The 27919-nt window shown below is 38.9% G+C and overlaps 1 protein-coding gene across 1 annotated transcript; it reads left to right on the plus strand.

Annotated features, from left to right (window-relative positions):
- Positions 1 to 1919: 1919 nt before the first annotated feature.
- TAC3 (tachykinin precursor 3) lies at positions 1920 to 27120 on the plus strand. Its single transcript, XM_081934887.1, has 7 exons — positions 1920 to 2165; positions 12501 to 12651; positions 19905 to 20013; positions 21839 to 21868; positions 23676 to 23729; positions 25405 to 25479; positions 26638 to 27120. The coding sequence occupies exons 2-6, from the start codon at positions 12538 to 12540 to the stop codon at positions 25476 to 25478; spliced, it is 381 nt and encodes a 126-aa protein (XP_081791013.1). The 5' UTR covers positions 1920 to 2165; positions 12501 to 12537; the 3' UTR covers position 25479; positions 26638 to 27120.
- Positions 27121 to 27919: the final 799 nt, after the last annotated feature.

Here is a 27919-nt window from a genome sequence, read left to right on the forward strand (position 1 = left end):
TATGAATATTGAAAAACAAGATACTAATTTTTCTGCATGACAGGCATATAATAGTGAAAGCATGAGTAAGTATACTGAAGAACAATATGTACCGTAAGTGAATGACACACAGAGAGACTCTGTCAGAGTAACAGGTACATTATAAAACCTGGAAATGTGATGGATAGATAAACAATGCATGTCTATTGATGAAATGGTGCAAGCATTTCTAAACATTTTAATTGTAATTCAGCAATCTTCACTGTCTTCATCTATTAAAAAACGCATCTGGATTTGCATATTTCCCACTTTAAATGTTATAATATCATCCTTTAATAATTGATGCAACAGAAGACTTCACCACTTGTCTGACCAAGATTGTCTGACCAAGATCCATATTGCATTGAGAGCAGATTAATTTGGTGAAAATTAATTTGGTGTCTGTATTGGCATTCCTAATTTTTGTATCCTCGTACTGCATACTAATAAAGCAGAAGGGAAATGCAAGGGAATACCGTTTCTAGGACTATTTGAAAGTAGAAGTTGTAGTTTCATCTGCTTCTTGGAAGCCAATAAATTGATAACAGAACTTGCTGTTGTTTGTGACAGATCAACATTTGGACTTACCATAAGGTATCATGCTGGCCTCAAGGAGTTAGAACCAACAGGAAAAGATTAATTCTACTTTTCCAATCATAAGACAGGCTAAGACTTTTATATCCTACAGATGTAGTCCCTACCAATACAATCACCTATTGTACAAAAACTATAAGAAGATGCATTTTATCATTTAAACATCACTTCAATACAGTAAAGAAAACCAGAACACAAATATTGCAGATTCATATCTCATATATTATAAAATTATTTTGTATTGTTTAGGCATCATATGGATGGGACTGGGTCCATCTTCTGCCAATCACAGTGGTACTTCAGTGTAGGTTCAGCTGTCTTAATCATTGAAAATGATACTGACAGGAAAGAGATATTTTAAAGCTAGTGCTGTAGGTAGACCAGTGTTTTATAATACTTTTTGCCAGATTATGCATCCAAAGGCAACTTCCATGGAGGACAACGTAGTTTGAGGGACCCTTCAGACAAGTTATTTAAAGAAGAATAATACATATATAATAGACAATAGATACAAACTTAAGGTAAACCGCTCCAAACTTGATTGTAGAAAATACGACTTCAGTAACAGAGTGGTCAATGCCTGGAATGCACTACCTGACTCTGTGGTTTCTTCCCCTAACACTTACAACTTTAACCTTAGTCTGTCTACTGTCGACCTTACCCCATTCCTAAGAGGTCTTTAAGGGAGGTGCATAAGCGCACCAACGTGCCTACTGTCCCTATCCTAATATTCCCTTGTATTCGTATTCATTTCATGTATTCATAATCATGTTTATACTTATATCTGTTATCTAATTCATGCTTGATGAAATAAAATAAATAAAAATAAAACAAAGAATTCTGCTGCCACTGCTGTGTATTACTGACATCTTGAATATGGCTGATGACAAAAAAAAAAAAAACACACCTGTGGTAATAGATAAGAACTCCAAAATGATCTGTGTCTAAATATGTTTGAAATCCAGGTGGATTAAGTAAGACTTGGCAGGTGAAGGGCTACATGGCCATTTTCCTGCAAAGGGAAACCTCCAGCCAACGGGTGGGCATAGGGGAGACTGCGACGGTGCTGTGGAGGCAACGCATTAGGAGAGGTGGGGATATATGCCTGCGTGCATCGTTGTTTGGTAGGCATGATGACATCTACGAGATTGGTTGCGTGTTATCAATATAGGTGCGTGCGAACCAGTGGAGAAACTTGTGCAACGGTGGGCGTGGGCGTGCGGCTCGAGAAGAGGTTGCCTTCAGTGGACCCTTCCTCCCTTTCTCCTCCACCCACTACCGGCGCTCGCCAATCCATCGCAGCCCGCCCTTTATTAAAGTGGCGGGAACGGGCGGCGAGGAACTCTTGGCGTCGACTTTGGGCTTTGCCTCCAGTCCGGTTGTTGCTGCTGCTGCTGCTGCTGGGCGAGAGGGACGCCAAACTCTTCGCCCGGGCGCCAGAAGCTGCGGAAAGAGCCTCTTCTCTGCCCGTCTCGGCAGAGCAGCTCTCGCCGCCGGCACGGGAACGGCCCGCCGAGGCTGCTAGCGCGCTTGTGCTTCTTTCTTCATCACGGGTAGGATTTTGACGGCAGTGGGAAAGCTAGCGATTTGGGGCGAGAGCAACAGAATGGGGGGAAGCGGAGGGATATGTGAAAGTTTCGTCTAACTTTATTGAGGGTGGTGGGGTTCTTTTCACTGCGAGAAGTCTTTGCCCGGCTGGCACTCTTCCTGTCTTTCCGACCTATCTGAGGTATCTGAGAAGAGTCTTACGGGGGCATTTTGTTTGCTATACTGTCATATCATCCAACACCGATACTAATGAAAAGTGAATGGGAAACGGGAGGCGGTTTTGAATAGGCTAAAGAAAGCACTTCTTCAACACACCATAAATAACCCAGGGAAGTTGTTTTAAACTTGGATGGTTTAAAAAAAGGGATGGGATAAATTCATGAAAATTCAATATTACCTGTGGGTTAAATATCAATTGCACGGGAATAACGGCGGGAGGAGAGTACAGTTATGTCACTCTCTCTTGCCGAGTTAATTGTAAACTGAACATTGGGGGCATCGTGTTGGCCACTATGAGAAAATGCCCCAAATTAAATCTATACTTATGCTTTTAACGACTAAAAGTATATAAGCATGCTAATTTGCAATTAAGGGCAGCATTTATAAATGCTGGACTGTAATTCCCAGCAGCTAGCAAGGCAATAGATATTTAAATAACAAATAGAGTAGTGAATGAAAGGGGCAAATGATTGTTTGTGTGTGTGTGTGTGTGTGTGTGTGTGTGTGTGTGTGTGTGTGTATGTATATGTAGAATCCAGGGTGGGGTTCAGAAGAGAATGTATCTGATGCAGAGAGCTCTTATGCACCCCAGCAGAAGACAGGAGTTATGGAGTTATGATACAGCAACATAATTTAACTATTTGAATTACAGGATTGAAATTTAGGAAAACAGACTTTGCTGAATATATGGAGAAATTGCTTAACAATATAAGTTATTCAACAGTGGAACAAACTTGCCTCCAAAGATGATAGATTCTCCTTTGCTTGAAAGTGCTGAATGGCAATCTGTTAAGGGTTTAATCATTTTCCCCTTGCCCTGGGACTGTAGCAAATGAACTGAAAAAAATTATTCCAGATCTAAAATGTTATGATTTTTCATAACATTGGATAATCACGTACCTGGTCTCATACTTTGGGCCAGATTTAGGTTGGTAGCAATTGTCCCTCTGCTTGGTAGTGCAAGAGACAAACATTTAGATAGACTGGCAGTAAGCACTGATGTGCATGCCTCTTCCTGGCCAGTCCTTTCCTGGCCCTACTTAGGATTTAGTCCTGCTGAGTCCATAAAAAGAGGTACACAAGGTATTAAGATAGACATTTTACAATGTCTTGTAAGGATTCTGAGTATGCATCCCCCAGAAGGCTGTAAGAAGGCTTGGCATCTTGAGAACTGCCATGTGTATGACACAAGTGTTTACATGCAAGTTTTGATTGCCTTCGTAGAATAGAACAGAGGAAAGACAGTAGGTACTGAGATAAGGCAAACTCCATCCTAAGATACTGAAGGCTGCTTCACCTCTGGAACTTTGAACACACTGACCACATCTAGGTTTTTCACATAAAGCGGTCCTGCTGGCTACTTGGATTTCTCATCTGAAGAACCATTTGATAGGTGGGAATAAGGACTGCTGAAAGATTGCGACGTATATTTAAGCTGTGCATGAATGGTGCTGGGTGGCTGATCAGGTTTTGAATGAATAAGTATGACTGAGGTACAGTTAAATGTTGCAATGCAAATATGAACAAGCAAAAAATTAGGTGTGGGAAAGTAGATGAATGAAAAATCTAATAGCACCTTTGTTTTATATGGCATTATAGTCTTAATGTAAGCAAATATGTCTCTGTCTAAATTAGTCTTCACAGCATTACAGAACTGAAATTAAAATACAGATGTTTTCCTTAAATAGATATAAGAGAACTTCATTGGGCTTTGCTATTATATTATTTGTAAGCGTACTGTACAAATCACGCAGATATAAAATTTACATGCATGTTGTTATTTTAAATTAGTCATGCATATATTATTTTAAATTAGAATTGGAAGTTATAAATGTGATCTTTAATTTATTCATCCAGCCCACGAGCTTACCTTTTGTTAGAATTCAAAAGTACTTAACTATTGTAAAAAATATGAAAGGGATTAATACCTCTAAGAAATTTAAATGCAATTTGGAGTTAAAAAGTTCCAAAACATAACTTTACAAAGAACAAAAAAGTGTACAAGAAATTAAAAGCCCCCCACCCCCCAAACCAGATTCTTTCCCTGCAGAATCGTCAGATGAACCTGAAGTGTGCATTCATAGAATCCATAAATTCTATATAGGAAAGTTGGTGATATTCTGTGTGAAAAGTTTTGTTTGTATTTATTCCCTGCTCTCCTAAAGCTTATAATGCAAACCTAGTAATTTCTTAGGGCCCCCCTTCAAACATATAGCTTGTGTGAATGTATTTATTGTGTGCATTTATTAAAATGGAAAAAACCACTAAAATACATCTGAATCATAAGGATATCTGGATTATATTCAAGAGATGTTATTAAAGACACATCCATATCTGTGAATGAGCATAACATCAGTATATCAAAAGCAATGGAAAAAATATGTTTCCATGAATATAAAATAGCTATGAATATAAAATAACTATAAATCTAGAGTAGAAAGTTTATAAGGAATAAAATTCTACTGAAGATCATGCCATTAGTTTAATATATTGCATAGATGAATACAAAAATTAATTAGCATGTTAAAATTTCAGTTTAATACAAGTGTGCATAAAAGAAGCAAGGGTAAAAAAAGATTAACCTATGAAATTTACGATTAAAGAGAAATGAACCACAGGAGCAGCCTTGTTTATCAGTCTTGAGCAATCCAGTTACTTTATTATTTATTAAAAATACAATAGGAAGTCTTTGATTGTACAATAAACTGAAATACAAAAAGACTGTGGACATGTAAATAGTTAGCTGCTTAAAGCCCATTGAACAGAATTGCAGCCAGAGTGAATAGTTCTTCACCTACAGTTTGAAAGTCATTGAGTGATCCCATTAACTGTATTAGAATAGAATAACGGAAGGGACCTTGGAGGCCTTCTAGTCCAACCCCCTGCTGTTTTGTTGTTTTGTTGATTGGGAAAGAATTAACTCTTTATAAGGGATTGCTTGTATCATCTTTCCATATGTCCTCCGTGTTGGAAATCATCATGATAACGTTTATATATAAGACATAAATGCCCATCCTCAGACAGAACAAAAAGGACTTTCATAGAGGAGGCTGCACAAAGTCTGAAAAATTAAAGTGTTATACTATAAACATTGGGTAGGATTTTTTAAATTTATTTATAACACCCAGTATTAATATCAACTGTGGTTTGACTGTGACAAACTAAGTGATGTATATCAGTAACCAAGAAGGTAAACTAAAGGTAGAATTCCAAACATGTCACAAAACCTACTTGACTCTCTCAACAATCATAATACGGGCAGCCAGTTTCTAGAGTTGAGAGTACTTACCAAGATGATGGAAAAATGATTGAAAACATGATGATGAGGAGAGCTGTTATTATTATTATTTGAAAACTTGAAATGGTCCTCCCGAAAGGTAGCTATCGTCAACTAGACGGGAATAGCAAAGGATTATAAAGAAGGATGAAGCCAAACCAAGATCACAGATTTGTCCCTCTCTCCAATTAGACCCTCTCCTAACTCTTCTGTAGACAATGGCTCAATTCCTCCAATTGAAGGCCCTACAATGAAGTCATTTCATGACTGTCATTAGGACCCCACTGTCTGCTTATAGCTTTGCTGATTGAACAGGAGTAAACCTATCCTAAGAATTTTCCCTCATGAATCAACAATTTTATGTGTTGACAACAAATGACATTCCCTTAAAGAAGAACTGGACTATTTTGGGAGATATGGAGACTGAGGATATAAACGACCCTCCAATTCCAGGCTTAACAATTTGAAATTTGAATGAATTATTAAGTTTGTTAAGGTTAACAGAGATATGATAACCCAGTGGTTTCAATTGGAGGAAGGAATCATAGTGTTATGCCCCCATGCCCCCATCGGAGTCTGAATCTGAGATGGAAGATGAACAGCTGTCAGAGAGCGGGAGAGTGGCTCCGTTGGCTGTGGAGGAAACTGGGGAAGGGCAAAGTCAGGCTGGGCAGAGCAGGAGAGAGGTAGAACAAGGGAGAGGGGGTTCAAACCAAGGCCCACCCCCTCCTCATCCTAGAGCACACAGCGAAGAACACAGAAGAGAGCAACGTGGGTTGCATGGCTTACAAGGAAGGAAAGGGCCCCAATTCTCTTCACAAGGCACACCTGGGGATGGAGTTTAAAGGAGAGGCAGTTGGGAGGGGCGTTTGTCAGGAACAAATGCTGAATTCATCTAGTGTTGAGAGTTGTGGCCTGCATTCCTGGCATGCTTCCTGACTGTTTGAATTATTTCTGTGCTTCTGTGTGCTTATTTTGTCTTGCTGGAATTATTGCCATGATTCTTCGCTTCTGGGTCTCATTATCTTGCCCTGCCAGAGGCTGCTGCAGATTTGCAGGAGAGCTTTCCTCTAGGCCGGAGAGTAAACCGGACATTGGGGGCAAAGTTGGTGTCAATAAAGGGACTCATACTGGTACTCTGGCTGTGTTGCCTTCGTGCCACGCCCCGGGTCATCACACATGTGCTCTTCAACTCTCTGCAACTTAACGGCATACCCAGACAGAACTAACTCTCATGATAGTAGAATGCTTGATGTATATCACAATCTCACAGTTAAGCTCCAATATTTTTTAATAAAGTCAAAATAAAGGCCATCCAATCAGGAAGGGTTAACACTCTAAGAAATTGTTTGATAGAATACTTCATTGCTGTCAAAGCAGCACTACCTGGTTCCTATGCTATCCTGCTAAAGGTCAACTCACCAGATTCCATTCATATTATAAAGAAAATATAAATCTACTAAGAAAAAAAAAACTCAAAAAGATCAACAGAAAAAGTGGTCTCTGTTAATTGAAGCCACAAGGTCCAAAAACTGCTCCCTAGTCTGACCCATCATAACAAACTGTTCCAACAACAACAACAACCCACAACTCCATTGTACTATCCACCTCACTCCCAAGCCCTTTATTGCAACTGATGTGCTAACACCTACATGATGCATATATCACCATCGTCATTACTGCAGTGGCCCCTTATCACATGCAATGAAGTAAACAAATACCATCAACCAGCTTAAGTGTGATAAAACTCCTTGGAGTGATTGTATTTCCTCCTGTGCTAATCAAATCCAACTCAAATTGGTGGGCTCCTCTATTGGCATTTCTGTGTGGTTCTACATCAACCACACAGTCAAAATTCCAAAGGTTTTGGGGGGAAACCCTACTAATCCCCCTATACAGAAAGGGTGACAGAAATGACCCAGCTAATTAAAGAACAAATAGCCTATTAAATATCATTAGCAAATTGTATTCCAGATACTTGTCTATGGAGATTCTCAGTCGTCCCAAAGGTGCTTTTTCAAGAGGCAACTGGGGTTTTTTGGAAGATGTTTAGCTTCTTATCCAATAAGCTTCTTCAGCTCAGCGAAATGTCTTCAGTGAAAACCCGGAAAATCCAGTTGCCTCTTGAAAAAGCACCTTTGGGGTTTCAGGTACTTATTTACCAAACTCCAAACCTAGGTAACCTTTCAACCAGGATGTTCTACTATAGATCAATGTCTAGTGCTCCAACATCTGGCAGATAAATATGTAAACTACTTTAACCCGCTCCTATATGCTGCCATTATTGATATCAAGGTAGCTTTTGACAACATCTCCAGGGGTAAGACTTTGGGACATCCTGAGCAGTTCCTCCATAGGTAAAAGACTCCCGCTCCCAGTTCATTAATTAAATGATAAAACTGAGCTTAGAGTAAGATACAACTGGGAAGAGAACCTTTTCGACTTTATGCAGTCCATCAAGGAGGTGAAACAAGAATGAATCCTTGCACCATTGCTTTTTAACATATACACCAATTATCTGATCAAAATCCTCCACAGAGTGGGCATCCACAGTCCAAAACTAGCCAACAGACATTTCCCTAATTTTGCTTTATGCTGATGAAGCAGTTCTTCTCTCCTTGTCTTTTGTGGGCATGAAGTGGGCACTAAGAACCCTGGCACCCTACTGTAATGAAATTAATAATCAGTTACAGCAAATCTAAAGTGCTAGTCTTTTCTGACAGGAGCACAAGTGGACAAATGATTCCCATGAACTGGAACAGGTCAAAAGCTTTAAGTAAGTGGGCACAGTATTTCAGACCTCGAGAAAATTAGCAGCCCAGGTAAATTAACTCTCTTCTATTGCCCAAAAGAGTTCACAAGCAATAATTAAATTTTGTAGGCAACAAGGGACAAATTATATCCCAGCAGCAGTTCAATTGCTTATGGCAAAAACAGTTTCCCAACTGTTATATGGCATACAAATCGGGTCATGCATAAACCTGAAGGTTTAGGAAGCAATTGAATCAAATGTTCTCAGGACTTTGATTGATAGCCCAAAATGCACCCCCAATGCAGTAGAATAGAATAGAATTATTTATTGGCCAAGTGTGATTGGACACACAAGGAATTTGTCTTTGGTGCATATGCTCTCAGTGTACGTAAAAAGACAAGATACATTTGTCGTCCTGAGTACTGAGGCTTGAAGCCCATGTGCCTAGTATTACGGCTCAGGCCTGAACTGTGATCCTAAGCTCAGGCCTTAGAATTATGTTTGAGCCTGCAGGCCTGATGCTTTTGCTGCTGTTAAACAATTACCAATCCCATTGGCACCATTTGTGCATAGAGGAAAAATCTGCAGTTTTGGCCACTCTCTTGAGTAATTAGGCCAATTAACTTCAGAGAAGGCCAAATCAATAGTAAACGAGAGAACCAGGCACATTGATCGACAGAATGATACCACCAACACCCCTGAATCCTATCACCAATTGTTAAGAGAATTGTGGGACGCTTGTACAATTTAACACCAAGCAAAGATAGATGGGCCTTTTCTAGAGTCCATGTTGATGCTCTTCCATCAGCTTTACTAGAGGGAGGATTTCACAGAACCCTTTATTCACAGAGGCGTTGCCCCGTGGTTCTAAGGAGGTACCCTGTTTCCCTGAAAAGAAGATCTCCCTGGATAATAAGCCCAATCGGGCTTTTGAGTGCATGCGCTAAAATAAGCCCTCCCCCCAAAATAAGCCTTCCCCCAAAATATTGCAACAAGCAGCAGCCATGAGGTGACCACGCTCGCTGCCTCCACTTCAAAAATGATAAGACCTCCCCGAAAATAAGGCCAAGTGCTTTTTTTTTGGGGGGGGGGGGTCAAAGAAAATAAGACCCTGTCTTAGTTTTGGGGAAACACAGTAGATACTCTCACCTCTTCTACAGTGCCTCAAGGCATCCTTTGATTGCACCAAACATTTCCAAATACAAGGCCCAGGCAGATAAAGGTTATCTTCATTATTTTTTAAGGGGCACTAACCCTACACTTAACATATCAAGTGGCCAATTTTTTTTACCAAGTTACACAACTGTGCAAAAAAATTAAATTAGACACACTGTTTCCTTGTCCCATATTTTTCTCCTCCTCTAACAACTAATAGTTGTAGTAAACTGTTTCTTTTTTTACTGCAATTTTTATTTTTTTTTATTATTCAATTGTAAAGGCTGCTCAAAGACCATAATAAAGATATTTGATTTGAAGGAGAGGAAATAGAAACAATAACTGAAGAACAAAAAATGAACAGTTATTATAAAACGAATAAAAGGGGAAATCAAGTCAAGAAAAATAAAACACTAAAAATCCGGAATTGTTTAAATCAACAAATTCAAGCTAAACACATTGCTGTACATCATGGAAACTGAATATAAAAAGGGAAAACAACCAGAAAAGTTTCTAATTCAGGGAGGAAAAAGTACAAATGCAAGGAAAATCAAGAACAAATTGAATATAGAGTTGTAGGGACAAACAAGTAAGGCTCATTCAGTTAGACACAGACAATAAATGTAGAGTTTAATAAATGTAACACATGTCGATTCCATTGAATCTTACTCTTTTAATAGTTATTCAATAAATATTGAGATTGAACAAAATACTTGGCATTTACAATTGATCCCTACCAAACTGACCTTTATTAGCTACCCCAAACCCAGTAGTTTATAGACCCAGTTTGATAATACATATAGTGTAAAATAATTTTTTATTAGGGGTAACAGCAAACCTATGTGCTGCGAAATGGAGTGAGCTCCCGTTACTTGTCCCAGCTTCTGCCAACCTAGCAGTTCGATAGCACGTAAAAAAATGCAAGTAGAAAAATAGGAACCACCTTTGGTGAGAAGGTAACAGCATCCCATGCGCCTTCGGCGTTTAGTTATGCCGGCTACATGACTATGGAGACGTCTTTGGACAGTGCTGGCTCTTCGGCTTTGAAATGTACATAAGCATTGCCCCCTAGAGTCGGGAACGAATAGCACATATATGTGAGGGGAACCTTTACCTTTAACAGAAAACTTTCAAAACTACACACTCGGTGAAATTTATGAAAACTACCGGAATTAATTAACATTGGAAATACAAAGAACTGAGAATCCATATACATCACAAGTGGAGGATATTGAACATCATGACCCAGCTAGGGATAGTGAAAAGAACACAGCTGGTGAAAAGCCTAATTAATGCAGAAGTAAATCTCCCAATAACGTGTATTATCAAAAGGAAGAGCTCTGGCAAAGCAATATACAGTAAACATGGTTAATGATCATGAAGGAAGTTATGTAAATGGACATAACCTAGAACAACCAGTGATTCACAGAGCGCCACAAAATCCATCGCCAGCTCAGATGGATAAGGCAATGAAGACAAATAGTGTAGGAGTTTATAAGTTACTGCAGAAGTGCACAACGCAAAGCAACTAGAAATAGAATCGAACTTGAGATTCTTTAAGGAAACTTAGGATGTAACACATACAGGTTTACACCAAATATCCCTGGGGTTAAAAATAATTATGTTTACAAAGATATTCAATTTTAAACGTAATCGAATATATGAAATGGCTAGAGGATGATTCAAACAATTAAAAAAAACAAAAACAAACAAAGAACAAAAAACGAAGGGACCAAAGACCAGATATGTCATATTCCAACACAATAGCAGGAGTCTTTGCAGGAGAATAAGGCAAAATACTCATCTGTTTCAAATTCAAAATGTGATTACATAATGAAGTGTGTTTACAAAAAACTAACATGATGACTTCTATAATTAAATGTGCATCCTGGAACATCACTGGTTTTTTTTTTTCATTTTCTACAAAATTATATGATTTTTCTCTAAGAGATTTAGTTAAGAGGAAATAATTTGGTGGTATTATCTAGTTACACGTATTTTTATAAAAAGGAAAGGAAAGCCCCCCCCCCCCCCAAAAAAAAATGAGGTGTGCTAAATGGGGTTTAAATGAGCCTAATTTTATTATCTTGATGTGAGAATAGAAGAAAAGAATCCTGGAAATTATTATAAAGATGAGATTCAAATGCTAAGGCTGAAATCTAAAGGGAGAATGTTAATATGTATTAGTATTTATATGCTACACAGACAAAGGGTAAATTGGAATAATCTGGGTCATTGATCTCTTATGTGAACCTAGTAATGTAGATTTAATTATTTATGGGGATTTTAACACTATAATTAGCCCAGGTTTGGAAATATTGAACTTAAGACTTTTTGGAAATAGAGGCAATTTTCCTTCTGGGTCACGTGTCATACGATATGATCCGGAATAAGCACAGAATAGAACTACTTAATATATAAAGAAAGAAAAGAAGTTATCTTTAGACGAATCCAACTGATTAAAAATGAAGAGTAGAACGAAAACAACCAAAACAAAATAAAATCCTGAACTTAGAAGAAAGCAAAAACATTTAATCTGCTGCATATAGAGAAGTACGAAAAGACAAATGTAAACCCCTCAATATTTGCTTTTTTTAAAAAAAATATTTGTGTTCACTGATGTACATTTAATGAACATGTTCACTAAATAGAGAATGGAAAGTACGTGTTCTCAATACTTAGACTTTGCTTTCCTATTTTCAGAAAGTAAGTGACTAAGTTCTATTCTGTAGCTGAAATCTCATGGTAGGGGACGAATTTATTAATTTCCTAAAAAATGAAAACAATAGCTTAATTTTATACCATCCCAAAAGATAGAATGGTTGATATTTCTTTGCACCTGACAGTTTTCTTTTCTGTGCTGACTTTCCCCCCCCCTCCACTATCTATTTCTGAATTCCCCTGCACCCTTTAATTGTGTTTTTCCCCCTTTCCAAGTTTTTCCTCCCTCAGGTGAAACCCCCCATCCCCCACAATGAAGTGTTCCCTTGTTCTGACGGTGTTGCTGTCCTTATTAGTGGCAAAGCTATGTCGTGGTTACTGTATTGAGTCTCTGGAGCAACCGATGCCCAGCGGAGTCCAAACAAAGGTGAGATAAACTGAAATATATGGTGTGGCAGTTTGCTAGAGAACAGCAACAACAACCAAAAAAATATTCCTGTGCTCCATCTGCTTTAAATCTGCATATAAAATTATACTGGTATATGTTGGGTGGATGTCTCAGAGGGAATATAGAATGAAACTTCTCTGCAGATGGAGGAAGACATACCGTACGACCACAATTGGGACCAGAATTTCTATTGCTAAGCAAGGCATTTGTTCAGTGAGTTGAGCCCAATTTTACAACTTTTTTTGCCACGGTTGTTAAGCAAATCACTATAGGAGTTAAGTGAATCATATAGTCGTTAAGCAAAGGCCACGCCCCGCATTGACTTTGTTTGTGGGAATCTGGCTGAGAAGACCGCAAATGGTGACCCTGCAGCCATCATAAATGGATGCGGGTTGCCAAGTGCCTGAATTTTGATCATATGTCCTTGGGGGGGGGTTTGCTGCAATGGTCGTAAGCCCGAGGACCGGTCATCGGTCATTTCCTTTCAGTGCTGTTGTAACTTTGAATAGTCACTAAATGAATGCTTGTAAGTTGAGGACTATCAGTGTAGAGCTGAGTGCTTCCTCGTTGCAGTGATGGGCAGCTCTGTTACTACTATTCACCTACCGTTCCTGATGAAGCTCCTGATGAAGCTACAGCGATGGAAGATGAAAGGGCCTGCTAATACATAATGCAGAAGACCTTGTAGCCAATACTTTTCCCCTCCGGAGGGAAGGAAATGATCTGGAACTGGAACTGAAATTAGATGTGAGGAAGTTAATTAAAAACAAAACTGTTTCTACCTTCACACAATCAACAGGCACTGTAGAGTTTGGACTAGCTTTTGATATTTCTCCTTAGTCTCAGGTTTTATTTTTTTAAATTATCTTTTTAAAAAAGAAAATGGATTGACAAGGTTAAGCAACTGCCAGTCTGTTAATTGCTCAAGAACAATAGAGGAAAAGTAGTTTAAATTCACCTTTAATAGGTCTGGTTTTAATGTAATGGTTTTATATGTACAGAAAATCTTAGCAGTGCTCTATAAAGCACCTTTTTGTGGCTTTTTTTTAGTTCTCCAAGATTACATTATCCAGCAACCCTACTAAATATCTCCCCCCCCCCCCATGTCTCAAATTGTTAGTTTGGCTGATTTTGGCTCCCCTCCTCTCTTTTTAGATGTTTGTTCAAGAGGTTGAGAAGGAAATCTTGAGGAAGCAGACAAATCTTTGGATGAATGGGACTTAAAACTGTAGGAAACAGTACTAGGAGAAATTAACACAACAGATAATTTCAAGTTAAGAACCTTGAAGTTAAGGATCATTTTACTCACATTTCATCTCCACTCTTTCAGTACTATTAAAATAATTCCTAACCTCACTTTCTATATATATATGTATGCCTTTTGAGGACAGAAATACTGATTTTAGTTTCAAAAAAATGTCTGTTCATAGAAATCTATTCCCAAACAACATTAATTTTTTTTAAAAAAAAAACAACCTCTATAATTTTTGTGGGAGAGAGCTTTTTGTTTTTTAAAAAGTTATGCTACAGTATTATTTAATTTCAACAAACTTTTATTTAAATAATATTTTAAAACTGAATTTAAGAAAGTAAGATTATATCATTAAGCAGAAAGAAATGGTAACATGACTGAATGCAAATGTGCAAAACACAATGTGGCACTGGCACAGCAAATAAATCTGTTAGCTTTGAGTATGGACAGGATAAGAAGAGATACAACAATTGCTTTTGTTGTGTACAGCTACTATTTTTCCTTCTGTCCAATCGTGCCCGATTCTCAGAGATTGCCTGAACAAGTCCCTATAGTTTTCTTGGCAAGGGTTTCCAGAAATAGCTTACCATTACCTCCTTTCTAGGGCTGAGAGAAAGTGACTGGCCCAAGGTCACCCAGCTGGCTTTGTGCTTGAGGTGGGACTAGAACTCACGACCTCCCATCTTCTAGCCTGATGCCTTAATCTCTACACCAAACTGTTTCTCATAGCCTGTACATAATTGTACTACATGATAAGTATGTTGTGTCTATCCTGTTGTCCATCATCGCCAAGATAGTTGATCTTCCTGTTGCTTATGTTTTTTGTTGTTCATCTTGAATTTATTTAACTGAGATGTATTAACACAAATGTGTCGATGCCGCCAGGTAATGGAATATCTATGTTTGCCTTCTCTCAGCTCTTCCTCAATTCATAGCTATATTTTAACTACTGTAGTTTTTCAATACAGGACTCTGGTAATCCTCAGGAAATAAATAAACTGAGGTGGCCCAATGGTTAGAGTGCAGTACTGCAGGCTACTTCAGCTGACTGCTAGCTGCAGTTCGGCAGTTCAAATCTCACAGGCTCAAGGTTGACTCAGCCTTCCATCCTTCCAAGGGGGCAATAGGCTGACTCTGTAAACAGCTTAGAGAGGGCTGTAAAAGCAATGGGAAGCGGTACATAAGCCTAAGTGCTATTGCTAATAAGCGGCTCCCTTGAGTCCCTCTATTTTTCAAACATTTCCTTGGAATGCTCCTCCTGTATGTCACTTTAACAATCTGCAGAATAGCTCATTAAACAGAGATTTGGCCTTCTTTTTCTAGGACGTCTTGATATTTATTTTAGCAAGGAGATTTTTTTTTTTTTTTAAAATGTTCCTCTTCCCATCCTGCAAAATCTGGCGGTGCAGCCCACTCTGAAATTTCTGCAGTCCACAGGTAGTCCTCAACTTACGACAAAAACTGAGCCCAAAATTTCTGTTGCTAAGTAAGTGAGTTTCGCCCCATTTTATCACCTTTCTTGGAACAAATGTTAAGTGAATCACTGTAGTTGTTAAGCTAGTAACATGGTTGTTAAGTGAATCTGCCTTCCCCATTGACTTTGTTTGTCAAAAGGTCGCAAAAGGTGATCACATGACCCCAGAACACACCAACCATCATTAATACATGCCAGTTGCCAAGCATCCGAATTTTGATCACATGGCCAGGTGGGTTCTGCAATGGTTGTAAGTGCAAAAACTAGCAATAGCACTTAGACTTATATACTGCTTCATAGTGCTTTTACAGCCCTCTCTAAGTGGTTTACAGAGTCAGCCTATTGCCCCCAACAATCTGGGTCCTCATTTTACTCACCTCGGAAGGATGGAAGGCTGAGTTAACCTTCAGCCTGGTGAGATTCGAACTGCCAAATTGCGGGCAGCCGGCAGTCAGCAGAAGTAGCCTGCAATAATGCATTCTAATCACCGCGCCACCTTTAAAAAATGGTCATGTTATCTTTTTCAGTGCCATTGTAACTTCAAACAGTCACTAAATGGACTGTTATAAGTCAAGGACTACCTATACTACCCTCTACAATATTCACAGACCACACTTAAGGCCTGCCATGCATTTATATTGAATTCAATATTTCCTGACAGAATAAGCTAAAATTCACATCAACTTTCTGTGTTCCAAATCTGTCATCTTGTAGGTGGGCCAGAATCTAATCTGATATAAAAGGGACATTCATTCGTAGGTATAAAAAGAGGAAGTTCAATAGAGGATGAGGTACAATTTCCCCCCTCCTCCCATTTCTGTTAAAAAGGAGGGGGGGAGTTTTATGCAGTGTAAATTGCTTTTGGGGGCAAGGTCTGCAAGGAGTCTTAAGTAGCTTCTTTTGTCAAATCCCTTCTGAATTAGATCCGTTGAGGATAAAAAGCTTCGAGAAATCCAATTCTGTACTCAGCCATCTTAATCTCTTCTTGTTACTTCTGTGCAGTCCAAAATAGGACTCAAATTACCATAGCGTTACCACTCTTAACAAAGCAATTCCTTATTTTTTTTGATGTTCTTGAAATTTGGACACACTTTGCTCTGTCCCCTCCCTCAAATTGCTTTACTTACTGCAGCAGCCACCCCCAAATTAAAGTAGTGTTCTCTCCCTTTTCTTCTCCTAGGCTGATTAACATATTGTATAAGGAGAGGTAATTGGCAGCTTTTTAAGTAAAAATCTGCTCTTACCTGGAATTAGAATGGAATTGGCATCGGAAGGGAGAGATTTCATTAGGGTTTAGAGACATTACTTGTTTAGCTAGCATTGTCAGTATGCTGGTAGCTACTTCTCACAAAGGACAGCCAAAGACAGATGGATCTTAATACTCACATGAAGATTTTGAGGCCTGGAATTTGAGGAGGGGGTTTAGTTGTGGGAATTGGGGTTCTATTCTCAGAATATTAGGTGAGGAGAACAAGTGAGGAGCCAAAACGTATTGAAACGTATGGCCACTGGAAGTGCCCTGTCAGAAGTAAAAGAGAGAAATCCTTTGTACACTTCCTATTAAACCAAGGATAAGTCGGTCAATTGCAGAATTTTGCATTCTCTAGGTCAGTGGTGGCGAACCTTTTCGGCACCAAGTGCTGAAGAGGGACTGCGTGTGTGTGTGTGTGTGTTGCGCGCACTCTCGTCGGGGCCGCACCCTTGAAGAGGAGCTGCCCAAGGGACATGCGCGTGCCGGGAAATGAACTTCCAGTTTCTGGCGCATGTATGTGCACCGGCCAGTTGATCTTCTAGTTTCTGGTGTACACGCCAGAAACAGGAAGACCAACTCTTTCGGTTTCCAGCACTGCCACACGGACAAAAACCAGCTGATCGTCATGCGCGCATGCGTTCCAGAAACCCAAAAGAGAAACAGGCAACGCCACTTTGGGCATGCGTGCCATACGTCCGCCATCACTGCTCTAGGTTGACTGACTGGTGATTAATCCACTTAGCATTTTTTTAAAAATGGGTGGGTTTTGATTCCTCTAAGACAGGGGTGTCCAAACTTGGGAACTTTAAGACTTGTGGACTTCAACTCCCAGAATTCCCCAGCCAGCCGGCTGGGGAATTCTGGGAATTGAAGTCCACAAGTCTTAAAGTTCCCAAGTTTGGACACCCCTGCTCTAAGAGAAATAGAGGGTAGTTTCCTGGCTGCGCTGAGACTGACAAAATCATTGGGACACACAATTTTCCCCACACGGACCATTTCAGGTTACCCCTCCCATTTATGTCAACATATTGTCCCTCAATTGCACAGAGCATCTGGAAGTGGGATAGAGAAAAAAAAACTTTCAGAGCTGTGGGTGGACAATAAGATGCAAGAAGTAAGTGAAGTGCTCTGGAAATGTCTAGCAGACCGTTTTTATCCTGGGGCAAGGAGATGGTAATGGTTTATCCTGAGTGGTTAGATCTTCCATTCATAGTACTTATGTGGGTTTTGATTTTTGTAGCACCTGCTGTTAACTCTACTAGGGACACCAGACCGGACCAAGAAATCATCTCCACACGAAGGCTAAAACTACTTTTACTGAAATTGGCTATAATAATAGAATATTACCGGTCTGATTGTGCTGTACCTCCTCCTCCTTATTGTTCAGTGAATTAGGGAGGCTTCTGCCTGAACTGCTTCTAAATGTTAACTCTTTGTCCTAGACTTGAAAAAAAAAATGCTTCAGCCCTTTTTGTCTAGATAATGGCTTCTACATATCCCCATCGAGTTTAGTCTCTTGACTCACTTCACCTGTTGATGAATCTCATAGCTTTTCTTGCTACTTATCATTCTGAAACATTTTCCCACTAGTCCAACACAAGGTTCTCCAGAATGTGAGATAACAGTAAGGTTTTTAGAACAACAATAGCAGTGTTTTATCTCTGTGGGGATTCTGGTTCTTTTGTCATCTTCTAATTCAAGACTTTCTCCAAAATGGGTGCCTTCTAAGAGTGTTGGACTAAATATCCTTCATCCCAAACCTTTTATTGGTGGTGGTGAATTCGAAATTTCAACAAGTCTGAAGAAGTTCAAGTGCAGGGAATGTTTTTTGGGGAATTTGAACTATGCAAACAAAATGCAATTTATCATATGATATCCAAAATCCATAGTGGGTAATATTATTTTGAGGATCAATTAAAATGAGACACAAAAATTTGTACAAGGCATACAAGATATGACAAAACATAGGGAATGGGGTGGAAACAAAGCTCTTTTTATAAAGTTCAAGATCAAATCAATAAGTCTTAATGGGAGATGTAATGGTATCATTTTATACCTTTTCTTCAGGGATAAAAGATAGTGTACACAGAACATTTGAATACTGGGAAAGTTTGGGGCGTAGGCTGGAGAGAAGCCTATTTATTTAAGGAAATGTATATGACTGATAAATTGATTCTCAATGACTCTGGATGGCTTATAAGGATAAAAGCCCAATACAAAACAATAAATAAATACCCCTCCCCAACAATCAAATGAGTCATTTGATGGGCTCCATCCCACTCTGGGGTCCCCAGGCCTATTGGCAAAACCAGGTCCTTTAGGGCCTTATGAAAGATTGTTGAAGTGGAGACCAATTTATCTCTGTGGTGATGATGATCCACAGGGAGGGAGCCACCATGGAGAAGGCCCTTCTTCTTGGCCCTGCTAGATGGACCTCCTTAGGAGAGGAGGTCTCCTAACATTCCTTGCTTCCATCCTCCGGTGGTTTGGGTAGATGTAATTGGGAAAAGATAATCTTTCAAATAACCTGGTCCAGTGGTGGGATTCAAATTTTTTTTACTACTGCTTCTGTGGGTGTGGCTTGGTGGGCGTGGCAGGGGAAGGATACTGTAAAATCCCCATTCCCTCCCTACTGCAGGGGAAGGTTACTGCAAAATCTCCATTCGCTCCCAATCAGCTGGGACTCGGGAGGCAGAGAATAGATGCGGGCGGGGTCAGTCAGAGGTGGTATTTACCGGCTCTCCGAACTACTCAAAGTTTCTGCTACCGGTTCTCCAGAACTGGTCAGAACCTGCTGAATACCATCTCTGTCCTTGTCCTACGTCACGTAGGGCTTTCAAGTTGACAATCAGCAACTTAAATTGAAGGCGAGAATTCGGTAATTCCCTGGAATGAGGATGCAGTTCTTTGTTTAGCAACTACGTATTGCATTAAAGAAGTTTATTACGTATTTATTTTACTGAATAAATGAAGCAAGATAGCATTTAATTATTTTGTCCTCCATTGGACTGAGCTTCAAATAATTAATCTAGAGGATCTGAGAGGTTGCAGTAGGCATTTTCAACTATTATTTTGCTATCTGTGCGATAAAGATTATGACGAATTATGCATTGAAAATACTTATTGCAAAAGGATGTGCTTGCATAAGAGATAAAGTCAAGATGGAAATAGAATGTTGAGGACAAAGGAAATATTAGCTTATGGATAGCTATTTCAACTTTGATTGATGTCATGTTGTTTTTTCATTTTAACAGAAGAACCCAGAACTCTATAAGCTGCCACTATCCTTGCTCCGACGATTGTATGGTGGCCAAGGAATATCCTATGAGGCACTGCTCAGGCTGTCAGGCAAAGAAGAAATCAGTAAGTAATCACTAAGAAATCAACCCCAAAGCAATTCAATAATGTTTGATAAGTCGAAAGGTTTTTGTCTATGTTTTAAAAGTTCAGCCTTATAAGCTAAAAGTAAAGGTTCCCCTCGCACATATGTGCTAGTCATTTCCGACTCTAGGGGGCGGTGCTCATCTCCGTTTCAAAGCTGAAGAGCCAGCGCTGTCCGAAGATGTCTCTGTGGTCATGTGGCCGGCATGACTAAATACCAAAGGTGCACGGAACACTGTTACCTTCCCACCAAAGGTGCTTCCTATTTTTCTACTTGCACTTTTTACATGCTTTCAAACTGCTAGGTTGGCAGAAGCTGGGGACAAGTAACGGGAGCTCACTTGGTTACGCGGTGCTAGGGATTCGCACTGCTGAACTGCCGACCTTTCTGATCGACAAGCTCAGTGTCTTAGCCACTGAGTCACTGCGTCTGTAAGTCACCCTTATAATAACATGTAATATTTAGCAACAAGATAGCCTGTACATGTTTTTGAATGGAATATGAGTATTTCCTTCACACCCTCAGATTACACGAGAGAGAGATTTTCAGTGAAATCCAAAAACGTACTAGGCAATTCAACAAGTCATTGTAGAAGCAGGTTACAATGGTATGAATTTTCTCTGAAATGGGAGAGTTCCCCCAAAGGGGTTGTGAATATTTCTAAGAGGACTACAGAATGCAACGTATGCAACTACAAAATAATGTTCCTCTTTTTGTTTTGAAATCTTTATGATAGTGTCAATATTTTAATCCCTCAAATTTAACGCTCATTTATTTCAATATATATCATTCTGAAATCATAGACTGACCAGCAGTTTAAGTACACACGGGGTTATAATACAAAAAACAGAGAGAAAAATGATAAAAGTATAATAAATAAAGAGGCAAATGTGTAGAAAAGGAATCCTTATTATTTCTAAAGGCTTAGTGCCCACCATATTATTACTTTGACAAACAAATCTCATTACTTTTAAGAGCTTAATAAAATTATTCCCGGCAGCTTTAAATATAACTTTATGTAATGTGTATATAATAGTCCTTGAATTACAACCATTTGTTTAATGACTGTTTGAAGTACAACAGCACTGAAAAAAGTGACTTATCACTGGTCTTCCCACTTACGACCGTTGCAGTATCCCCATGGTTACGTGATGCTTGGCAACTGGGGTGTATTTATAGCATTTGCTTGGTCCCAGGATCAGTTGATCACCTTTTGTAGCTTCCCAGCCAGCTTCCAACAAGCAAAATCAACGTGGGAAGCCAGATTCGCTTAATGTGACTGCACGGCTGCATTAACAACTGAAGGGTTAGGGTTAGAAGTTATTCACTTAACAACTGTGGCAAAAGGGTCATAAAATGGGGCAAAACTCACTTAATAACTGCTTTGCTTAGCAACGGAAAAATTGGGCTTAATTGTGGTTGTCAAGTCAAAGACTCCCTGTACACGTTAACCCAGGATGGGAGGGGTTAAAAATGGAGCAAAGTTTCAGCGGCAGATCATCTACTCCAAGGTCTGGGTTCATTTTAGAAATAGTTTCTTCTATTTTAAATATGCTAAGCTTGGTTTGTGATCAGGTAACTGTTGTCAACTCGATCTGTTCAAAAGGAGTAAGTGAAAATAAGAGAATGGAAAGAGAGTAGAAGCGGAGAGAATTAAAATAGGAACAGAGATTGGGAAGAAAACAAAAATGTTGGAAAATTTATGATAACTCGCAGTATGTATCTGTGTGCCATTCTACATTAAAATCTGGAAAGGCATATGGTTGTGGTGCAGCTAAGCCTTCTGTTTTGTATTTTTTTCCCCAGATCCCCAGACCATTGCCTCTTCCCAGAAACGTAAGTTGATCAGTTGATCTGTGCAATAAACACTGCTTTCTCTATTGTTGTTTCTGATTGAATAAACTTCAGTAGTACAGGTCCATCACTGGAAAAAAGGATAAGATGAGAGGTGGGTTGTTCCCGGTTTGGCCTGCTTCAGCCCAACAGGTAGAATTCAGGCCTGGGTCGCAGAACCGGCAGCGACCCAGGCCTGCCACACCCCCGAACCGGTTCCCTTGCTGTTGCTGGGCCGCCACCATTTTGGCTTTTAGTGACTGTGTGTGCACAGTTCATTGAAAATTGTTTTACGCATGTGCAAACAACAATTTACATTGAACAGCGCACGTTGTGCACGGGTTGCGAACCAGTAGTAAAACCGGCAGCAACCCACCCCTGGATAAGATGGAAGGATAACTTCAGCCATTAGTAAGATGAAGGCGCCATTTGAATTGAAGAGAAAATGAGTTTGGCACTATTTTAAAGGCACACCTTCTCTTTCAAAACAAACCAGCTTTGCGCTATCTCTAGCCCGCTCTGAGTTTAGGAATTTTCTGTTTCACCTGTTTCCCTTTTACCATTTATTGAGGTTAAGATTTCCAGCCACACTACAGTTTGAGTGCAGAATTCAAGTCTTAGAATGACAGATGCAAGAATTCTTTCTCATTCTTAGCTAGGTCCAATGGAGGATAATGTAGAGAAGAAGATTCAGGGTTGAAAAAAGAAGGCATTAAGTCAGCATAGTAAGTCTTCAGTTCAGGGGGATTATTAGATTATTAAATCCATTTTTGCCAGACATTTTTGTAATATGTGTGTCACAATTTAATGTACACATACAAAAATGCATATCTTTAAGAAAAAAATACATATAATAATATCCACAGAGTGTATACAGATCTGAATTTGAATTATGACAACTATGAAAAAATGTTTCAAAAATAGCATCAATATTAACATTATTTGAACTGACTTTTTCTGAGAAATGTGTGCATTATGGGACTAAAAATAACGTTCACATTGAATGGAATTACAAATCTCTCTTTAGATGTCTCCACAGCTACACCTCTAATATTATTAAAATGCGAAGATGTTCATGAAAGGAGATAGGAAAACATGACCGAGATTAGCTGTAGCCAGCATGGCACCTGGATAAGTCCAAGGGCTTTGACATCAGAATGTACCAACCAGGACAAAGGATTTTTCTAGCCTTATTCTTTTGTTCTAATGCTAAGTTACATTGAGTTCCATTCAGCTTATTTACCACTTAATGAACAGGTGCCAAACTCACCATGCCACATTGCGGTCACATGACATATCGCGACACTTTTCCTTTTGTGGAGCTGGGGTGACTTACAATATGTGTAGGTTTACAGTATTAAATACAAAATTAATCACTCCCCCAACATAAAACAACTCTCTTTTTTATTAAATGATTGAAGCAATCTGCATTCACTTCCAGTCATTTTATTGATCGAATTGCTGCAGAAGCTAAGATAGGTTAGTGACAAGCCTTGAGCCAAAAATGGTTCAGATGGTGTCTCTTGAGTGACACTTCTATTCATCCCCAATACTTTGCAATAAAATAAATATTCTAGTTTGTTAATCAACAGCCCATTTTAGAAACATATTTAATACAGGTAGAAGTGGACTGTTCTATACAAACATGTGTTTAATACCATTGTGCCAGATTCAGAATTATCTCTGAAATTCAGAATGCAGTAAATAAGCCTACCAGGTGATTTACAAGCGCTACATTAACTCAAGACTGTTGCTTTTTCCCCAGTTGGTTGAAAACTGTTTTGTCTAATAAACTTTAATATTTCCATAGGAGACATGCATGATTTCTTTGTTGGACTGATGGGCAAAAGGACCATAGAGCCAGGTAGGTGTGAACTAAGAATGCATACACTTCCTTAAGGGTCCTTTGTGAGTAGAATAGAATAGAATTCTTTATTGGCCAAGTGCGATTGGACACAAGTGAAAAAGTCCAAAGTGAAAAAGTGAAAAGTGAGGTACAAGCAATTCCACCATATCTTCTACCTGCTCCTAGAGATAGCTGTTTCCTTCCTCTAGCTGTGAAGGTGTTTGTAGATAAGCAGAAAAGGGGCTGTAGTCCTTGTTTATGTCCAGGAAGCTGGATCAGACAGGCTTTGGGTCTAACCTGGCAGGGTGGATTTGATTTAAATCAAGTCAATTTAAATCATGATTTAAATCACTAGTAAAAAGGCTTGATTTAAATCTGCTCGATTTAAATCATAATGTTTAAAGAGCAACTGTCATCTCTGTCCCGCAACGGCTTCTCCTCTGACCTGCTGTTGACTCACCGACAGTCTCAATATTGCAGAATATAAAGCCTCATGCTACATAACTAAGCTCCACTTCATGCTGAATAAACTAGATTATTAATGTATCTTAAATAGAAAACTACCTTTAGATAGATTTTTAACTCCAAAAGCATTTATTAAAATAAATTTAATTTTTTAAAAATCTGATTTTTATTTTTAAAAAAACCATCCATTTTTATCCTCCCTGTAGCCTATTGACAAAGCCTGTGTCATATTCCAAATTAAATTCAGGCTATCAGAAGAAAATTCATGTACCTATCATGGTTATTTAAATAATGAACTAGAAATGCTGCTGAGTCATATAATTCAAAAGAGGCATAAGAAAGTAAACCCTACCCTATTACATACTTCCAGAAAGGGGAAGCAGTCTTAGTCTGCAAATGCATATGTAGCCCCTCTGGCATTTCCATACAGTCTAGGAACTCCCTTCAACACCTGAATTCAATTTCCTCTTGCTTTAGGGCAATAGTAATGTAATACAATGTAATGTTTATTTCACCCAAACACTATATAAAATACTCCCCCCTCCCTCTCCCGTGTGTGTGTGTGTGTGTGTGTGTTAAAAGGCTGCCTGTATGAGGCATTCTATTACTTTATGTTACTTTTTCATATTAAAACTTTCATCTGCCCAAAATCTTCTATGTGCAATTTATAACTATCAGAAGCATGTGCAGGGGAAAGGGACAAAAGTAATGAAAAGTGTGTTACAATATTGTGATTCAAATTATGTACTTGCGTGTGACATGCAACACAAACATAAAAAGATGACGCCTGCATTGTTATATCATGATGCATGTTTTTTTTAAAAAATCATTTTTGTTTCCTCTTGATTAGGAATGGCTCTCTCTGCCGACCACCACGAGATTATTATAATGGAAATTTGATATTCCTACATCTTTTCTTGATTACATTTTATAAGAAGAAAAGCCTCTTCCAATTGCCCCTTCTTTCATGACAATTTTTGGACATTAGAAAAGGACAAATCTAGTTCTGTATTTCCCCCCTTCTGGTTCCTTTAGTTTTGAATTTTCCTTCTTGCTTTAACATTACCTCTCCCTATTATCAAAGTTGAGCAATCAGGTAGTGAATTCTTTGCTTGTATCCTCTATCAGCTATAGGAAAACCCAAACCGAACTGAATGGGGTTCCCATCAAACTGATGGGAGCTAAATGATTCTGCTGGAAACCAACTTTCCTTATTCTTTAATTCTAGATAATTCCATTGAACTCAGTAAGGAATCGTTCCCTGGTATGAGTGACGTAAAGTACTCGCCGAATGCAGAATGAGGTAAGGAAAGAGGGGTCAAAACTCAAAATTTTTAAATGGGGTAAAAAGAAAAATTCTTCACAGTTTTCTCTTACATAGATTTTTTTTTTTACTGTTTACAAGATTTTAAATATTCAAGCAACTTCACATATGATAAAAAAGCACACACAAGCATTCATACAATTTCTTTTTATGTATTTGTTTGTATGACTTAAGTTGAAGCAGACATGAACAGTGTGTGACTCTGGTATTAGTGGTCTTCATCTAACCTACCCTTTTTTTAGGTAGGTTAGATGAACACTGCAGATGCAGCAGATCTGGTAAGTAACCTGCCAGCGAGCAAAGTTGAGGGGTCGTGAATTCTCTAGAGCTGAAGCAGGCAAATTTGTAAATAAAATGTAAAGTACTTTTAATGGTTTCTGCCCAGACTGGAATTACAAGTCTAATTCCGATCTATCCTTTCAAATACTCACTGACCACAAGATGGCACTGCATTCAAACAGTTTTCTCTATATCTTTGTTGCTATCTAGAGATTATCTGGATTTTTTTCTATCCAGATAGGGTCGGCTTAACCACTCAGCAATTTACAAGATGTGTTTTTGGTGAAATTTGTACGCATGTTCTTCTGTCAAAGTCACTTTTGGCAAAAACATGGAATTATATCCAGAAAATTGGACAGCATACAATGACAGTGTACTCTTTATCCTTCCCCGAGGAATGAGTAGTTCCAGGGGTAAGCTTTTCAGGCTCAATGAGAAAGCATTAGAGACTTATAAAGTCTTTGCAAAAGCCACTTAATTTTTAAAAAGTTAACAATAGGGAACAGAGGCAAGCAGACCCCACAGCATAGGAGAAGGCAACTTGGATAAAGTATATTCTATATAATTTTTGATTGAGAGCAGCCCATTGCGGACAGGCTACCTCAAAATAACTGTTTGATGCACAAAATGGCTCTTGCACTGAATTTTTTTTTGAACAACCTAACAACTGTCTTAATTTTACATGTGAATGCAACCTTGTTCTTTTGGGTTTGGTTTATTATGTCAAAAGAACCTTTGCATCTGTTTGAAGCCCTGTCTACCTAATCTTCTGTGACTTAAGTTTTTTTAATGGATAGGTTTTTAATAATGTGTATTGCACTCAGCTTAGTAGTTTTTGCTTAATCTTTTCTTGCACAGGTTTCATGCAAGAGTGAAGACAGACAAGCAAAAAGTCTGCAAGACTTCAAGAAAGCAACCCAAATTAGATTTTACCCACCAAAGCCACTTTCAGCCAAACCAGAAACTTTGATGTACCATGGAGCTTCTTCATCTTGTCCCAGCCTCCTCCCATGTTCTTTTCCTTAATTATGCTCTTAATTCCAGCCTATAACTGATTGTAATGCTTTAGTGTTCACTGTTCGAATATTTTGACAATTATCTCTAGTCCTCATAGTGCTTTGTCCCCCTGTATACATGTGACTTGAAACTTGCAGAACTTCTTCCGTGTAAAACCATGCTTCTGCACATCCTTTTGTGGCACAGAATAAGAACACCTCAGTCTTCTATATTAACAGGGTTTTTACTTATGACCTGCCACTGTGTGTGTGTCATTCTTTGTTTGATATTTCAGATGACTGCTGTCATTATTGGAGAGTGGGACAATGTTTTGACAAAAATCAATAAACCAACACATTTACAAAATGGCACAAATTACTGGCACAATGTATAGTACATATCCAACTCAGTGGTGGATTTCTATTTTTTTCCCTATGGATTCGCTCGTGTGCACGCATGCACAGAAGTGTCGGGGCGGGTGGGCGAAGCTCCCACCACCGCTATTACCAGTTTGCCCGATTCAGGCTGAACCGGGAGCAACCCACCTCCGATCCAAATCTGTCTGCTCTTTAGGCGAACATGTTTTAGGATTGCATTACACTTTTGTTTTGGAGGCCCTAGGCCCTAGGGCGATACTTGTGCCATATGTGTCCCAAAGGTGCTTTTTCAAGAGGCAACTGGACTTTTGTTTTGTTTTTCCTTGAAGACGGTTCGCTTACCATCCAAGAAGTTTATTCACTGAAGTAAAACATCTTCAAGGAAAACAAAGGAAGTCCAGTTGCCTCTTGTAAAAGCACCATGACCTGGATGACTGAGAATCTCCATAGACATTGTGCCATAGGTGTATAAAACGCCACATTCATACATGGTCCAAAAACATCCTACAACAATCATGGGACTTTTGGAAACTGCTGATTTGCCGAATAAAGACTAAATTAGATTAGTTGGAATGTTGAGCTGACATAGCATAAGGCAGGGGTATATGTCTGATAATATACAGATGGTCTGGGCAACCCCCCCAAAAAGTAATCTTTCAAAATTTGGATCTTCTAAGTTGGAAACAGAACTACAAGTTTACAAACATTAAACATTAAACTGGATAGTCGTAGATATAGGTCGTTAGTATCTTGTGCTAGTTGAACTT

This window comes from Natrix helvetica (genome assembly GCF_964273705.1).
Source record: "Natrix helvetica genome assembly, chromosome: 1".
In the NCBI taxonomy this organism is placed as follows: Eukaryota; Metazoa; Chordata; class Lepidosauria; order Squamata; family Natricidae; genus Natrix; species Natrix helvetica.

Coding starts and splice junctions, on each gene's coding strand:
- TAC3 (XM_081934887.1), top strand. CDS start 12,538: ATGAAGTGTTCCCTTGTTCTGACGGTGTTGCTGTCCTTATTAGTGGCA. Junction 20,014..21,838: donor GTCAGGCAAAGAAGAAATCA/GTAAGTAATCAC, acceptor TTTTTTCCCCAG/ATCCCCAGACCATTGCCTCT. Junction 23,730..25,404: donor CAAAAGGACCATAGAGCCAG/GTAGGTGTGAAC, acceptor CTTTAATTCTAG/ATAATTCCATTGAACTCAGT.